At 39.2% G+C, this 18,155-nt stretch overlaps 1 protein-coding gene across 1 annotated transcript; it reads right to left on the minus strand.

Annotated features, from left to right (window-relative positions):
* Positions 1-6,335: 6,335 nt before the first annotated feature.
* GTF2A1L (general transcription factor IIA subunit 1 like) lies at positions 6,336-17,821 on the minus strand. Its single transcript, XM_029085529.1, is given in 10 exon segments — positions 6,336-6,443; positions 8,358-8,447; positions 9,173-9,445; positions 11,019-11,626; positions 12,851-12,944; positions 14,212-14,267; positions 15,825-15,948; positions 16,253-16,354; positions 17,688-17,723; positions 17,726-17,821. Coding segments are annotated over 10 exon segments (1,587 nt in total).
* Positions 17,822-18,155: the final 334 nt, after the last annotated feature.

An 18,155-nucleotide genomic window follows, 5' to 3' on the forward strand; every position in this document is an offset into this window, starting at 1 on the left:
TATGCTGATCAGTAATTCTTAGGCAACATAACTGTTCTGACATTCAAAGTGATATTTTCTCTTTTCTTCTTTTAAAGTGATAGGCATGGAAGATAATTTCTTAGGCAAAACTCTTATTTGGGGGAAACCAGGGGAGCCCAGGAGTAGTCAGGGTGCTCTTGAACTTGACAGGTACTGCAGTGATTGCAGTCTGGCTCCTTTCTCTCCAGATCTGCTTCCCTGGGGTATTTAAAGCCTGTCTGCTACCTTTCATGCTTTCTTTTTCCACTCCTATCAGCTGTGCTGGCATTGTTGGGTTAAAGAAAGGGGCACGAAACTAGATGCCTCCCTTCATTTCATCAACAGAAACTTCCAATTACACAGCCACCTACACCCAGTTAAAGAAGTGTTCAAGCAGTAGGTTGTACAGATGCCACCAAGGATAAAAGTTGACCTGCAAAAAAAAACTAGCGATTACGCAATTTACATTAGATCTCTCTCTGAGCTGGTAGGTAATTTACTTTAAAAAAATTAACCCATACACAGCTGTGTATGAGCTGGAAATCACAAGAGATTGAAGAGCTGTAAACCAGCCACCCTGCTGCACACAGGACTGTGTTTTGTGTATCATAGGTGCACACACACAAATCACGTAAGAGCTGTAAAGGCTCCTTCTCAGCAGCAGGACAGTTGCTGCCTGCACAGGCAAGTAAATGCTGCCTTGTTTCCTCTTAACCCATACACAGCTGTGTATGAGCTGGAAATCACAAGAGATTGAAGAGCTGTAAACCAGCCACCCTGCTGCACACAGGACTGTGTTTTGTGTATCATAGGTGCACACACACAAATCACGTAAGAGCTGTAAAGGCTCCTTCTCAGCAGCAGGACAGTTGCTGCCTGCACAGGCAAGTAAATGCTGCCTTGTTTCCTCTCCAGGGACAGTCTCATGAATTATTTTCACCTGCCCACTCTCTGGCATCACCAGTGCCAGTGGCATTCAGGATACACTGGGGACTCCTCAGCACTCGCAGTCCAACTCCATTCCCAGCTGATGAAGCACAACAGTTACTTTCTAGTGACTGTTTTCCCATAAAAATCTATCTTGTCTTCCACTGTGCGTTGCCTCATGCTAAGGAGATCCAGATTTGTGGCTGTGTTCCTAATTTAAGTAAGAATTGAGCATTCCTTAGTTATTACAACATATTTACTCTGTCCATGGCAAGTAAGCTGTCACCTTACACAGTTCACTTGTCGCAAGCCAACACCACACTGTACTGAAGTTGGAGATTCAGATGTGTGAGTTCTTGCCTGCAGCATACAGGCCAAACAATCTGTACTGAGTGACAAGCTGCAGATTGCATTGAGTGCCAGGCAGAATCCCTGCAGCATCTGCCCCTGGCACATCTGAAGGAGGTCACGTTCTGCATGGCCTTGCTCTTCTGAAAATGAGGGGCTTAGTTATTGGAAAGTGCACAGTCCTGTGGGCAAAAACAGATACAAAAGCTGTGGACTGCAGATCAAGCCTCTTCTTAGGTGGCTTATTCTTGACAGGTCAGTTACATTGTCTTGGATGGGAGGAACATGTGGGTGCTTACGCTTCATCAAAGCAGTATGGCAGCCCCAGACCTACACGTGGCAGTTGATGGTTCACAGCAGGTAAAGCAAATGCATTTTATTTGGGCTTGTCGTCAAAGTTTTAGCATCTTGGATCACATTCTGTCGATGATACAGTACCTGAAGACAGATCCTCAGCTGGTATAATACACACCTCCCCTGCAGTCAGGGAGCAGTGCAGCTGTGTAAGACCTGTGCTTACTCCACAACAGTCACAGCCTAACAGCTCTTGATGGCCACTGAAAGTGCAGACTGTGACACATAAGAAAATGGTATTATTGCAATCACTTTAAACCTCTTACATTTTCCTTCTCAGCTGAGTCCTTTGCTTTCAAGTCTGTGACAGCAATAGAGTAAAAATCTGCCTTCCAAAGCACACCTTTTGCTGCCAAAACACTGCACTGCAAATTAAATTTGTTTCACATCAATGAAAGTGATTCTTTTTGTACTAGTGACTGGTTCATCATTAGCTTATAATTGTGTTAATTAGAAATAACATCTCTGACCCTCTCTTACCTTCAGCTTAATGCCATGATTTCAATCAGTAGAAAGCTCTGTACACAAGCATAGCTGTGCTCATGAGCAGTTCACAGGAACGGAGCAGGATTGAGAACAGAGGGGACTGTTAAAACTCTACAGTTGAACAATCAGTAAAAATTCCATATGATGCATCTCCTTGTACACACCAGCTCCTGAGCTTAGCAGATGAGTAAACGGGACTACTATAGGATCTTTAACTAAAACAGAAACTAAAGATACTGGTGGGAAAAAAAGCCAAACCTGCCTGGCCTAAGGCTTCTTTGTCACCTATCTCAAAACTGATTTTTGAAACTCTTTTCTTTGGACAGGCCATGGAAGAGTCCTGCACACGATTTAGGACATGGCAAAATAATGTCTGGAGTAGGCAATAACTGATTTACTCACATGATGTTTCAACAGGACAAGAGCTTGCAAGCACACCCTTCCTGTCCATCTACCACATAATATTATCAGGAAACTACATGCAAGAGAAGTGAGTTAGAAACAGTGATAACTGATGGTACCTGCCTTACCATGCTGCTTAGGTAACAGCAAAGATGTATAAGAGCTGCTGGCATTTTTTCTTTTTGTACCTGTTGTAAGTTGAGTGAAATGAACCATTTAGAAAATAATTGCTGGTTTAAAAACAAAACAAAAACCACACAAAACCAACCAAACACAAAAGTAATTTAAATACTTCGAATTTTTCTACACACAAAAGTGAGCAAATAAGTTAAAGTAACACTTCAATAAAGATTTAGATTCATGCTAAAACTTCTCATACAAGTTACACTTTTTATTCTATCTCATTATTTTTTAAAAACTTACCTTCTTTCTGGCATAAAGTTTTCAACAGCCATTTACTGAAGTATCATCAATGGCCATAACTGGTATTACACACACCTCTCCCATCATATCTGCAGCGATGTGTAAGTAGCAGCAATTAAAAGCATTAATACAGTCAACTATTCAGCTCAAAAACATTCTGATCTGATTACTGCTCAAGCCATAGGCTACAGTAATTAGCTAACTGAGCTTACATTTTAGTAAGAAACATTTTTTCTTTTCCAGTATAATTCATATATTATATGTCCAGTCCAAATTCCTGACTTCTTCTATTTTTAGTTGTAAATGTCTTATTCAAAGCTGTAAGTCTTTGCCAACATACATTCAAGAGCATTGGAAACAGAATGTAGGGCAACTCTTGTATGCTTAGACAGAAGAAAATGGAAGTCAGTTCCACTGCAGGAGTCCAAATAGACAGTCCATAGCTCTGGACTGGGAAAACCACTGCAAGTACTCCCGAGGAATATCTGCAGTGTTGTTTTGTGGGGAGCCAGAAGATCTGCAATGTTAGGAATTTAATAACCATTTTCTTAAATATGGGAAGAGTTGAGACAGTGAGAGCAAAACCCTGCTCTCATCCCTAAAGCTTCTGTATTTGATAGCTCAGGAAGGTACTTGATGGATCCCCACATTAGGGTTCCTGCACATCAAGATGCTAGGTTAGAAAATGCAACTAAATTAAACCCCAGGGGATGCTTGATGGCATAGCCAGGTCATCTTCAGCATCCCTTTTAATGCAGGTCAGCTTTGACCAGGAGGAACAGCCAGCTACATATACTGTCAGCAAAGCTTCAGGAGGGAAGATGGCAAACGGTCTTTTGAGATTTTTAACTGCTGGATAGCACATGTGATTTGTGACAAAGCAAAAGAGGATGAAAAAAAATCACCAATGCCCAACCCATAAAACTTAGAAGTTTGGGAAGTAAGAGACCATTGTTAAAAAATACCTCCAATTCCAGATGTGCAGTCTATATAATCAATAGCATACTTAGACTGCACAGAGGTTGCAGAAAGCTGTCATAAAAATTAACTTGCAAAACTTCAAAGCATAAGAAGAGTTTCAAGAATGAAATAAACAGGCAGATTATCAGGAAGAAAGTATGCAGTAAGTATGAACTGGTAAGCCTTAGAAGAGATGGCGGGGGGGGGAAATTCCTACTTTAGTACTTTAATCCCACACATCTCAGCACCCACTGACAGAGGAACAAGGTCTGAAAAGGGACAGGAGAGAGATGGGCACTCGTAAGGATGCTCAGAGCTCTGACTCATCACCTTCATGCACAGGGAGTCTGTAACACCACAAGCAGAAAGAAGCAAAGAGGGAAAAGCTGCCCATCTTTAAAACTAGCTAAAATTTAGGTGCTCTGTAGCCACTTCATTTTATAGTGACTAACGAAAATGGATCCTATTCTCAGAAGCAACATTCAGAGACCACGTGGTGGTTAGTGAATGGTGAATATCCACTCATGTCCCACGGATTCCTGTGCCACGCTACCTGTTTCCAGTCTTTTCTGAAGCATCCCTATGCTGCCCAAGTTGAAGATGGTCCCACAGTTCATAATGTACACATTTAAGGTGCATGAACCCCTTGAAGCCTGTGAGAGTGCTGAAATCTAAAAGCACCTATCATGCGGTAAAAGCTGCATTTCCTGGGCATTTATGGGTCTGAAGCATGTGCAGCTACAAGTCAGGTCTGAAATACAGCACCAGGGCAGCTCCAAGCAGCTGAATGGGGAAAAAAGAAATCATACATTGCAATATTTTAACTGTCTCTGAATACACAATTCTTCACATCCAGCAACAGCATCTATAAAAGACAAAAGAAACGCCACACTTAGCTCAGGCCTTCTAGTTCAGTGTCCTGTCTTTGACACTGGGCAGCAGCAGAGATGTCCAAAAAGACGATACAAGAAACTCAATAGCTGTAAAAAACCTACCTCCTGAGGGAAGCATCTCTATGCCATCAGCAGAAGGGTTTGTACCATTACCATCAAGGATTGTGTGTGTGTGTGTCTGTGTCTCCCATTTCTTCGATATATTCCTTCTCTCCAACTCCCCTTTATTTCTCTTCTCTTCTCAAGGCCTCTGCACCCTCCCAGGGAGTAGAGATAACCAAAATGTCTCATGATGTCTTTCTTAGAGCAGATGTAAAGGAAGCAGCCAGGAGGGAGGGGTGCCATAGCCTTGTGCATAGCACTGCCCTTCTAGCAGGATTAGGCTGTTCTTAGTCAGCCTGGCTGAGGCTTTACTATTCGCTTTCCAATATTGTCCTACAAGGAACAGGAGGTAGCTAGGGGAAAACTGCAGCTCTGAAGGGCCCGGACCTATAGGAGCAGAACTTCTTTCTGACCTCTGTTTCTAGAGGAATAAACAACCAGTTAACGCTGAGGACTGCTGCAAATGCAGTTCTCAAAGCAGGGTGAGCTACTGTCACATGCATGGCTTGTACACATTTCTCTAAGCAAAGTTTATATTTAGAGAACACAAAAGCAACTCTCTGCCAGAAGTGTATATGAGATGACATTTTTTTATTATGCACAATTTGTATCATTCACAGTTTATTGGTCTGTAGTCCCACAATGTAGTGAATATGTACAGAAGCAAACTTAAATGACTTTCCATTGACAGTGAAAATAAATCACATTTTAATGTTAAATCACACTATTCATTGCATCTCAGTAGACATAGAGGGTATAGAATAAAAAATCATAATTCTCATCTCTTGAGAGCTCAAGAATCTTCCACCCACAATTCCTGACTTACATCTAAAGTGCCTGCCTTTGTAAGCTGAAGCCAGAAACCCACAAACAAAGAAACAACAAAAAAGCAAGGGAGAGGAAGGGGAGAAAGAAGTACACAGCTGAAATAGCCACAGGTTTCAGACTTACACAGCTGTTGCTTTTTTTTTTTTTCTTTTTTAAACTCAGCAGACTTTGGAAAAAAATTAATAGTATCACCAACAACTGTAGTTTCATATTTCCAGTCATACTTTAGCTCTTGTTTTTAAAAGTGGAAAGAAAATCAAAAGAACTGAAATTAACTTAAATATAGTCACTTAGTATTCCAAGACTTCCTTGAATTACTAACAGATTCAGCATTTCAGTCTTTTAAAGCTATTCATTCCAATGATGTTTCTTGGGTAGAAAAGTAATGAAATAATCAGAAAAGAACAGCAAAGACAGCTAGTTTGCATGTATTAACAACACGCATTTTGCATATTTTTATCACAGCTTTGTTGTTGGGTTTTGGGGGCCTTTTTTGTTTGGTTGGGGTTTTTTTGCTTTTTAAATGGCAAAACAACAGAAAGTCTAGTCGTTTCACAGAAAGTTCATAAGAGAATAATGCCACAGTCCTAAAGTACATACTTCAGTGAGGTTTCACCACTCTGCATCTCCAATGGCTTTTGCAAAAACATGGTCTTTACCCTCGAAGGACATCACTCCATCTTTTAAGTAGAACTTCCATTTGTTCTTACTTCGATGTATCTGAGAAAAGAAAGAAATCAATCCCTCCTCCCAAGTATATATTAGACCTAATACTTGGTTTACAAAACTTGTTTTTCTTTTAAAACTCCGATAGTCCAAAACACGTGGAACACTTCCACTGAACCCAGCACAAATAAGCAAGAGAGGCAGTAGATTTCAGTTGCTGATAACAAATTCCCTGCCCTCTCAAGGCAGCCCCCTGGTGAATGTTAGCATATACACAAAAAGAAAAAAGAAATAAAAAAGACAAAGGTAGCTCTGTGAAAGCTCAACACTGGCAGGAAAACAAAACAATAATGTAGCAATTTCATTAGTGTATCAGTCACAAAATACACTGAACTTTGCAAACAAGTATGGCTTAGCTGAAATGCAGCAGTTTCCTTCTCCCTTTCCTTTGCACATGGCAAAGCTATACTGATTGCATACAGAGGGATATTAGGGTAAGGCTAAAAGCAGGAAAACTTTGCTCAAAATCAAATACTGCCACACAAAACAATAAGAATGAACTTGCATATTCTGTTTCTTTTTAAAGGCCTGGAAAGTGATCTATACTGCAGAAAGTTTTTGTTTATTACTAAAAGAAGAAATTTGAAACATCTCTAGAAAATTTCTTGGATTTTAAGCATTTCAAGTCCAGAAAGAAAAAGGAGGGAAAAAAACAAAAAAATCCAGGACAGTCATTTTGCAGACAGCATTCTTTTGTAGGTAACAAGGTAATTTATTAGATAACTGTTTCCATCTACTTTCTACTAGGCCTACATGTTTTATTAAATCTATATAGGAAAGGAGGAAGTTACCAACATCTTCCCCAACTTCTGGAACTGTTAATTTCTAACAGGATCTGATACTAAATTTCTTATAGACTTGCTAGTGCTGAACTTGCTCTCAGTTTTTAAAAATTTTCAACCAAATTTTCAGCTTATTACAGACAAAAACTTGCTGTACATAACATCAACTACCTATAGCATCTGTAGCATCAAACTGAGTTACAAAGGTTCAAAACTTTGTGTACCTTTTCAATACAATACAGACACTGTGGCTTAATTTCCGATGCATTTTCTACACACATCCCTATAACTACATTTTCCAAAAGAACTAGTTTCAGAAACACTCAATCTGTTACACTTTACTAAAGAAAATTTTCTTAACAGCTCACTGTTCCCTAAAACACAGACACCACCAAGACAGGCCTGGTTGAACACACACAAAAAACTACCACTCGTCACTTTCGAAAGAATAAAAGCCAAGGCACATTCTTAAGCAAGCTACAGACATATTTTTCCATATTTGTTTCAAACTAAGATATGCACTTTGTTTTTTCAGCTTTTAAACTACTGACATGTAAGTGTCCAAAACCATACCAGAGTCAGAAATACTTAATTTGATGTTCAAGAGTTCAAAATAAGGTTGAACTTTAAACATTAAAGATGAAGGAGGACAAAATGGCCCTTAACAACTGTTTTGTTTTTCGGACACAACAGAATTCTGATAGGAAAAACTCTCAGTAAGCACCTCAAAGACAAAAAAATATAAAAGTAAATACACTCTTCTTTCTGTTACCCATTTCAAAAGTCTGAATTCATGGCTGTGAATGTATACATACATCCATGGAGGTGCTGATGTTACTTAAAAGTTAAGGAAATGCATAAGCTTTTGCAGCTTTACGAATCTTAATTTTCAAGATTTGGTCCCTTTTCTTTTTCCTTCAACAGGCTATTATGAACCCATTGATGATCCCCATTTCAGAAAATGGCAGGCAAGTCTTCAACTATTGTCAGCTAAACACGTAATTTAAACACTCAATTATTACAGCATTAGATTTTCTTTAAAAGGCACTGACAGAGACCAGACATAGATTTTCCAAAGATATTATTTAGAATGATTAAGGAACGAAGGTAAAACTAGATACTGTACCTTGTCATACTGACAAACTATCACATTGTCGGTGTCAAACAAGTCTGGAGTGTCCTGTTCACTGACATCATCACCAGAATTTAAGGGGTCCTAGAGATTAAAATTGTATTTTATACATTCTTTGAGAATAGCATTGAATATACTTGACATTAAACACACCTAGAACAATAAAAGTTACCATTGCAAAAATCAAGACCTAGAGGCTATGAAGACCCTGGTGCACAAAGCTCCAGATGCTTCGAAGTATCTTTACATGCTTATGTTCTCAAAACCAAAAACACAGGTCAAAAGGCAAGACTGCTAACTGACAAAGCTGACTCCAGTAACTGGAATACTAATCAACTGGTATTTATTGGAAGCCCACATGCTACCAGTTGATTCTCTTGTGAATCTCTAGGATACAAAATTGCACATCTTTAAGAAAAGCCTTTTCCTAGGAAACATATGTACTTGTATCACATTGTTCTCCTCTCTGTTTAATTCCCTGTGGTCCTTCAGAAGGAAAAGAAACCTAGGTTTGTATCCTGATCTTACTTAAATAGAAAGCAGAACTCCATTCCACTAAGGCCAGGGCTTTACCATAAAACTTCAATTTTAATTCATCCAACAAACAAATGACTTCTCAACATCTCTTTTATTTTTTCCAATGAGCTTTCAAGTACTATCTCAGTAGTAGCTCCTATCTCAAGATGCATGCAACTTAACTATGCTTTCTCTGAGTTAAACCTACCAGGAATCGTTCTGTGTCCAACAATTCAACAGTTAAGACAGATAAACTATTGTAATGTGCTTTACAAGGCTTAAAAGTAAATTACCTCCTCAACTATATCCTGTTGAGGCTCTTCACTATCACCACCACTGCTGCTAGACTCTGTGCTTGAAATACTGTCACATTCATCATCGTCGTCTTCCTCATCCTCCAGAACTTTTAGATCCTCTGATTCAATAATGCCAATGAATTCATTCTCTTCCTCATCTTTTGTATGCGATATTTCTTCCTTCGGAGAAACGTCACCAGTTCCATCTAGCTGAATTATGCCTTCAATGTCACTGCAGATATCCTTCTCTGATCGTAAATTAGATTCCATCTGCTCAGTCGGTTCCATCTCACAGGAATAAAAGAGACCAGAGACAGCTTGTGAATTAACACCACATAGCTTTCACTGTTCAGTACAAAGCCTGAGGTTTTTGTTTAATAAAGCAACAAGATTGGGGCACTAAAGTGAGAGTTTCATTTTAGTGAAACTACTTGCAAACCCTGAGTACATTTGCAAATCTTGTCCTTACATCTAACCTGAAATGGAATCCATGCCAAATATTCCTCAGCAATATAGAAAGATATTCTCTTAAGAGTTTTCTGTAAACACTGTTGTGTGCAAACAACTTCTTATGAAAAAGATGACCGAGCTGGCCTCTAGAATTTCTATTGCAAAGAAAACTCAAAAAAAAAAAAAAAACCCAAAACAATAAAAAAAAGGAAACAAGCTACTTCCCCACCCCCAAATATAGGCATTTTCCATTTTTGAAATTAAAGTCAAGATTAATGCATCCCTCTCCCTCAAATCAATCAAAATGCTTTGTTTAAATAAGATATAAAAAGCTGAGAAAGACAGTAAATATTTCAGTACTTCAAGTTACTGTTCATAAAAGTCATAGAATTCCTAAACTGAGCGTTCACAGGAACATAAAAGAAGCTTTAAGCTTTCAGCCATCTTCAGGTTCTCATTAAATCTTTATTGTAGCACTTAATTCACATCCACATACACTCTCTAGTTCAAGACCTTCCATTCCTAGTATGGACAGTCTTCACCATCCTGCCACCAAAGTTCAGACGAGCAACACAACATGCTTTCTATTTACAGTCATTTGTCATTACTGTCATTAAATTTGCATTTAATAGATTTGCCTCAATCACATATAAGCACTGCAACTCAAAGTCAGCAAGCCAGCCTGAACTCAAAACATCTGCAAATAATTTCTGGAACAAAAATTAGATGAGGTCAGGAAAGTGGCTTGTTAATTAAAATAATTCAAGTTTTCCACACAGCCCTAGCTGAATTCTAGTTTACTCAGGATTTTTTCCTAAGGAAATACTTTTCCTTCCAGCAGATTTTCACTTATCAAATCTGACTTTTCATACTCAATATGCATTCTTAATAAAAGTTAAATGCTCTTCACACATTACAAGTTAAAACTAATCCCAGCTCACATGTCAAAAGCAATCTGCCCACAACTGGCCAGTATCTATATGCAGATTCAGTGTCAGAATGACATGGAAATTCTCAAAGGGTCATTCATGTCTGCCCAGTCACAAAAAAACCCCAAAACATTATATCCAAAACTAGTGCAAAAGTCTAAAAAAACCACGTTACATCTATCCACTTATCTATTACACTTTTAGCATTTTGCAGACTGACATTCTCTTCAATTCCAGTATTTCAGCAATATTTGTAACAAATTCTTAATGTAAAAATAAGCAGTTGGCTACTGCTATTTGAAACAAGCTCAAAAATTAACTTTAAAATGATATTCATTTTATTCTTGTAATTTAGAAATGTGCCTTGTCACTTACAGATGTGTTTGATGACACATCTTATGATACTTCAAACAACCATCTCCAACAGATGTTATTTTCATCAGGTGAGAAATAAAAGGTCTTACCTTGTCAGAGGTAACCTTGTCAATGCTGTCCTGATCTTTCAGAACAGTCTTATCATCCAAACTTTTGCCTGTGATAATCAGCTCAATGATATCATCAGACACCTGCTCTTGCACCAGCTCCTGAGGCTCAATGTCCAACTGTCCCTCCACATCAAGCAGTACACTGCCCGAGTTGTTTGCCAAGGATTCATCTGGAGAAAACCCTCCAGAGGATTCTGGAGTAAACCCAGCTGTATGAAGACTGCTGTGCTGGGATTTTTCTGTTGAGTCTGCATGCTGATTCAACACTGCAGTAGTTGCAAGTTGCTGCTGACTCACAGAAGGCTGCTGGACCAAGGCAGTATTGGCAGAGTTCTCCAGGGGTGTTTTTTCCATGACATTTGGTTGGAATACCGTGGCCTGTTGGACAGCAGTCTCCTGGGGTTGCAATGTTTCAGCAGCTGCCTGGGCAGAAGATGCATTCACCTGCGCAACACTGGCAATGTTGGCTTGCAGAACTGAAGGTTGCCCAAGGGGCTGAAATATCTGCTGAACAGGATGATGGAGGATACTTGCCTCACCTGGGGCCTGTGTAACCACAACAGGTACATTTACCTTATAAAGGTGCCCTGCAAAGAGACCAGTTAAAAACCGCTTCAGCAGGTTAAACTACAGGTTCATCTAGGCCACTGTCCTGTTACAACTTATAACCAATAGATACTGAGGCAAACTATGAGAAACAGGATGTTTACAAAGCAGTGCTCTCCCCAAGCACCATTTCACTCTTCAAAAATTAAGCATTCAAAGGCTTTTTGAGTCAGAACTTCCATCCCCACCATCATGTTTAATACCCCTTTTTTGTTTTGGATTAAAAAAAAAAAATCCTATTTTAAATTTGTTTCCATGTCATTTCAGAAACTAAGGAACACAAGATGAAACAGTAAACTTTTCCACATCTACAGGGACAGTTCACTCCTTTAAGGACATTCAAGTATCCCCCCTAAAAAAAACCCCTCCTAATTTAGTTAAAATAAAGAATCCTAGTTTATCTATCCTCTCATTGCATGAAAACCACTCCAAATACTGAATTCTTAAAGTTATTCTTATCAATGTTAGAACTAAGATGCCAGAGCTAAATTCCCAATTTCGTTTAATTATTCTTTTCCCCACACACATGCTCTCACACACACACACACACACACACACACACACACACAGTCATTGATACCAGCCTATAGGTCTCAAAACCTTCGGAATTATACCTGAAATAGTTATCTAGTGACATCAGTTTTCATCAAAGAAGAACAGCTGCTTGAGGAAAGAGTCAATCAATGACTGAAACAAGCCTTCCACTCATCACACCCTAAGCAGTACCAGCACATTTTTGTACAACTAGTATAGGCAGTTTTATCAGCAAATGAGTGTGAGCAAAAAGGTTAATGGATGGTTGGATTTTATTTAAATAAGAAATCAATTTGATTCTGAATCACCGGAATGTCTTTACCTTTTTAAAACATGGCAGTTTGTCCCTGGTATAGGAGAAGGAGATACCTGTGTCTGGACTGACAAAGGAACTTAATTGTGAGCAGTTGTAAAACAAAGAAAATGGCATCACCTGGCAGCCCACGTTAACTGATCTTGCAAGTGTACACAACTGACACACTAACTAATGAACGTAATTACTTCCCCCAGCAGCAATTACAAACACAAACTACAAAGGAAGAAGAGGATAACTGGCTCTACCCACCTATACTTTAACTTCATTTGTTTTATCTGCTGTACTTGGGACCATCTTTCAATATCCACATACAGCCAATGCACTGTAACATTTGACATCTCCTCTTTAATCTTACCAGATGCTGTCTGCAGTGTCACTCCAGCTGGCACATGGATAGGATAAGCAATACCCGAAGGGAGAGTGAGAGTTGCACCTGGTCGTGAAGCACCCTAGATACACAAGAGCTTTATTGAGAAATAGTGGGTACTTTATCTCCTGGTGCCCTAAAGGTCACACCTAACACATCCAGATGAAACATCAATGAGGGCCTTTTTGTGACCATCTTTACTGAAGAGCTGCTTCAGACTTTTGCAATTTAGACAGATCAAGAGTATTCTGTATTGACAGGATAATGACTTGCCCTAATTTCCTATTTCCCAGTTATCACGTTCCCTTTTCATTAACAGAACACTTTCTGTACCCCCTCAGTGGACACACCATCCAGAAAGGTATTTTTCCACTCACAGCCACTTTTACCTAAGCTCATGTATAACTCGACACAGCACAGACTCCTTGCCTAGGCCTATGAACTCATTTTATATTCTCTTTTTCTCCTGGAAAGCAAAGAGTTGGATACACGGCTCCCTTTCAAACTAGCTGTTCTGGGGAAATCCAAATTTTAAATCTGAAAACTTGCATGTTACACCTTCTCCATATTATATTTCAGCTTGGCAAGCTAGTTAGCTTGAGGCTCAGGAGGCACTCAATAAGTTAATCAAGCTCTGACAGTTAATACCCCTTCCCCTCACCAAACAAATTTTGCCATGCCTGGAGTTCAGAACCTGTCAACTCCAAAAACACTTTCTTGGGGATGATTTCTAAGCCTTGCAGATAATGCTGCTCCCAGCTTCACTAGTGCTAGTGAAAGTGCTAGTGAAAAGCATTTTCCAACCAGGCATTATTTTAACATCCAGTAATAATAAAAAGGAAAAAAAATAAAATCCATAGATGTGCATTTCCTCTCTGCTTCTATCCTACGGGCTAAACACATGGAGCCACGTCTTCCAACGTGCTTCTGGCTGCACTGCCTGCAAAACCAACTGGTAAATCCCCATCCTTTCTCACCATTCAACCAGAAGCAGCAGACTTACAGCTCTCCCTCTACAAGCTCTTAACTTTTGTATGGTTTTCATAAAAGAAAAAAAAAAAAAAGAGAAAAAAAAGGGTGAGGGGGCTACAAGTAACAACACTGAGTTTCTTCAGCTGTTAATCTCTCTCAGCAGAACTCCTGCTCCCTTGCCTACTACACCATATTGGACAGATGAAACTGTCAGGAGAAATGCTACTTTTTTGGTCACTAAATGCTGTCCTAAAGCATCTATACGTGGAAAATATTTAATACTTGCCTCCCCTTAAGCCTGTTAACAACTGAAAAATGTAATCATTTAGAATTAAGAATAATAAAAATAGAAATAAAATGGTACTACACCTACATACCAGGTCTGCTGTCGTGAAATGCTGAAAACCTCTGCCAGTTGGGATGACTAAAGAAGCTATTAAAAAAAAAAAAAAAGGCCACAGTTGATCTTTCAGTAATTTAGAGCAAGCAATGCTGAAACTAAAGCAATCCAACTTCAGTTCATACACATTAGATCAAAACAAGTGAGCACATCTAGATAAGGCTAGAATCCTGAATTTATAAAACACACATTTTGCTAAAAGCTGGTCTTGGAGATTTTTTGTTTGTTTGTTTTAAAAATATTTCTGGTTAACTATTTGATCTGTTTAATTTGCACTGGAAAAGTTAAGCATGACATTTCCATTTATTACATCAACTATGAGAGATGCACAATGCTACCATTTCAATATGACCAGGAACATAGATGTAAAATGTACTTTTCCTTGTCAACATGAGAAAAATGTGCAAATATTTTTCTGCACCAGAGCAAATCCAAGGTGTTAATAGTAAGAAAAGTAGGGTGGGGTTTTCAAAGGCACTCAATATTGATCTCAGTTGGAGAAGATAAGTCCAAGGGAAAACTTTCACAGGCTTCAAGAAGCAAACAGTTTTGGTAGCCTTAATTATGCTGAAAACCTCTAGCCATAGAACAACTCAAATCCCATTAAAAAAAAAAAAAAAACAAACCTCAAACTTCACTGGCTTCAACAGATTCTTTTGCCTTAGCATTTCCCTTCCAAAAATTAGGAGTAACAAGGTAAAGCTCATTAAATATAAGGCTTCCAATAACAAAAAACCCCTAATGTATATTCCCTTTAATCACTTGGAATAAATAAAACATCTGTCTCCAAAACCAGTCCATTCAACTATGAAGATTGTAAAATAGCAGATGAAGAGTGCCTGGCCAACCCTGAAGTGCACTACCACACAGATTTTCATTAAATCACCTCACATGGTTTTTTGTCCTTTGTGGGGAAAGGTCCTAATGGCCTCTCACATTGGGAGAAGCCTCAGCTGAGCATGACACTCTACCATCAGATTATCACAGTGATCAGCTGGACTTCATTGAGAAGAGTAGGTCCTGATGTCAGTCAGAGCCTGTGTGAAAGTCAAGTGCTTCTCTGCAATGGGAATACTACTTTTAGGAGAACTAACTGAAAGACAAACCATAAAACTCCCCAAAAACTCCCACTCTGCTGTTTTAGCAAGGGATTACATTTTAACAAGTGCAGAACCAGATTAAACTCCAACATGACAGCACAGCTGCATGGCACAAACCTGCCATATAACCTCAGCACACATAATGCCACGCATTAAAAGGGGAAGTGAAAGCTTAACCCTACTGGTAAATCTGCAATTGCAGGGCTACACTTCTGGACTGCAGACAAGAAGGCTAAAAAATCTCTTCACATTTTGCTACTGGAAATAAGCAGCAGATCAAGAGCATGTAGACATAATTCCATTAGTTTATCAAAGTTAATTCATCCTTTATTAGTCAAATTCTGCTTTCAAATAATTACTGTTCCCCATCACGTTAGATATATACATAAGCATTGCAAATCAAATTATTGCAGCATCTTCAAGTCTTCCAAAAAGATTCTTGTACCGCTGAGCTATTCTTAAATTGCATCAGTTGTGTTCAACATCTGACCTGCTGAAGCCTGCAGAACACGGTGAAAATTGTGTGGCAGCTGCAGGGTAAACTGTGGAGAATGATGGTTATGTCTGAAGAAACCTTCTGTTGCTTTAGACTGCATCACCTTGGTTTCCCAAAGCTGCAGAAAGAGTATTATTAAGGTCAACAGATATCAGGTGTAGTAACAAACCACATCTAAAATGATAATCAGGTATTTCTAGTTTTTCCAAGAGTAAACTGACTGATTCTATCCAATAAACACGGTAACAATCACTACTGAAATTTGAGTTCCATCAGCCCAATACATCATTCACAGGATATTTGTAACTCTAAGTTAGGGCAAAAGTTTGCATGTTTTGGAGGGCAAAAAACCAGACAGGTGCCCTCATCCCAAAAGAAAAAAAAACACACAACTTTTATTAGTGCAGGGGAATCCAACAAACCTGCTTCAAGTCCTTCAGAACCTGTTCCTCTACACCCTCTTCTGCAAAGAGTTCCTGCACACCTTCAATCACATCTTCAATAATAGACTTGTATAGTTTAGACTACATTAAAAAAATAAATAAAATTCAAGTTAAGATGAACATTAAGTCATTTGAAATGACAGCACAAAGTCTAATCTTGCTGCATAAACTACTGTTATAAACTGGACAGCATGAAGAGAACCGTGTAATAAACTGAATACTCTGTCAGGTGCAAAGGTCTGCAAGTCCACGAGATCTGCAAGTCCACTCACTCTTAAATCTGACATCCTTGGGAACTGACATCCCTGGAAAAATACTGGATTTCAGCCTCAAATTACTGGTTTTTGCAGGCTACAGAAATGCTTAAGGAAATCCTAGAAAGATTACAAAAACAATTGCTGTGCTGTATTTTCAGTCAGTTTAAAATTGACACTTGCCATTTAGTGTCACTCCCCCTAACTTAAAGACCAACCAACAATAAAAGCTACTAAAAAAGAGATGTGTCAATTCTATCAGAAGCATAATGTAAATAACCTGCAAGAAATAACAAGAGATTTATTTTATTTTTTCTTTGTGGTAATAATCTGATGCTGTATAGTAGTTTAGCTGTGGAGGTTTTAATGCTATACTTATCCATACATATATTGCTCATCTTACATTACAATAGGACTCCAATACATTTTATTTCTTCTTCTGCCCATGTCAGTGATTAAATCCTAATCCTCCAGTCAGACCTGGACAACAGACACATGTGAGCTTCAAGATTCATCCATTCAGATGCAAATCTAAGATAATAAGTTTTTAGCAACTGAAAGCTTATTAATCTTGACTACCCTTACCACCAGAATAGCCTACACAAGGTGAAAGATGACGCTGAGATTTTTAGGAAACCTTATCATATTTTGGGATATTAATTTACATTTTTCTAACTTAACCTCAAATTAGTATTTTACTGCTCTTAAGTTGCTCTAAACTGCAGATGACAAACAATTTTTTAAAAAAAAACTTATAATTTATTAATAAGGAACAAGTTACACTTCTTGCAGCAAGCTATCAGCACAACATAGCATTACTTTATAATAATCACACTCATGTATGATTTCTTATAAGAGGTTAGAGATCTCCAAGAATACCCCCAGCACATTTTAGGATACTAAGAAGAGAAGGAGAGGAAAAAAAATTAACTCTTGTACCGCTACACTAAAAGATGTTGTCTAGCCTGTATGCCAGATGTTTTGCCTTCTGCATTAATCCAGGAGAGAAACCAAATTTAAATCTTTCAACAGGCCTATTCCTCTCCTCAGGACTGCCAAGCTACAGTAAGTACAAATATTTATTAAGTGATATAAAAACTGTACATAGCAACTGTAAAATTCAAACACTACATGCTTCCCAATTCGAGGAAAACGGTTACAGTGCAGACATTACTGCACGCCAGCTTCATCCCTTTCCACACAGACAGTCCCTTGCCAGAACCAGGCCATCGGCAGCGGGAACCGCCAGCACCAGGAAGGCACCAACTCCAGTTTCCTTTGCATGCAGTGGCATGGTGGGGAGGGGTGTATCAACCCCCCACTCCAGCCACAAGCAGGCCTTAGAGGGAAGCCTCCAAGGCTTCCCTGGGGTGACAGTCAGCTGAAGGACCACCTGAGGTCCCAGGTACGGAGAGGCAGCGGCAGATGAAACCCGGAGGGGAGCAGAAGCCGCCACCTTTCTCCCTGGCACCGCGTCCCTCCGAACCCTGGAGCTGCCCGCTGGCTCACACCAATCCCTGCCACGACGCTTTTCCTCATAAAATACTTTTGTTTTAACAAAACCTGCCCAAAAATAACGGCTTTCGAAGTCACCCCCGGGCGTCCCGCGCCAAGGAACGTCGTGCGGC

This window comes from Antrostomus carolinensis, unplaced genomic scaffold (genome assembly GCF_000700745.2).
Source record: "Antrostomus carolinensis isolate BGI_N321 unplaced genomic scaffold, ASM70074v2 scaffold13516, whole genome shotgun sequence".
Lineage (NCBI taxonomy): Eukaryota > Metazoa > Chordata > Aves > Caprimulgiformes > Caprimulgidae > Antrostomus > Antrostomus carolinensis.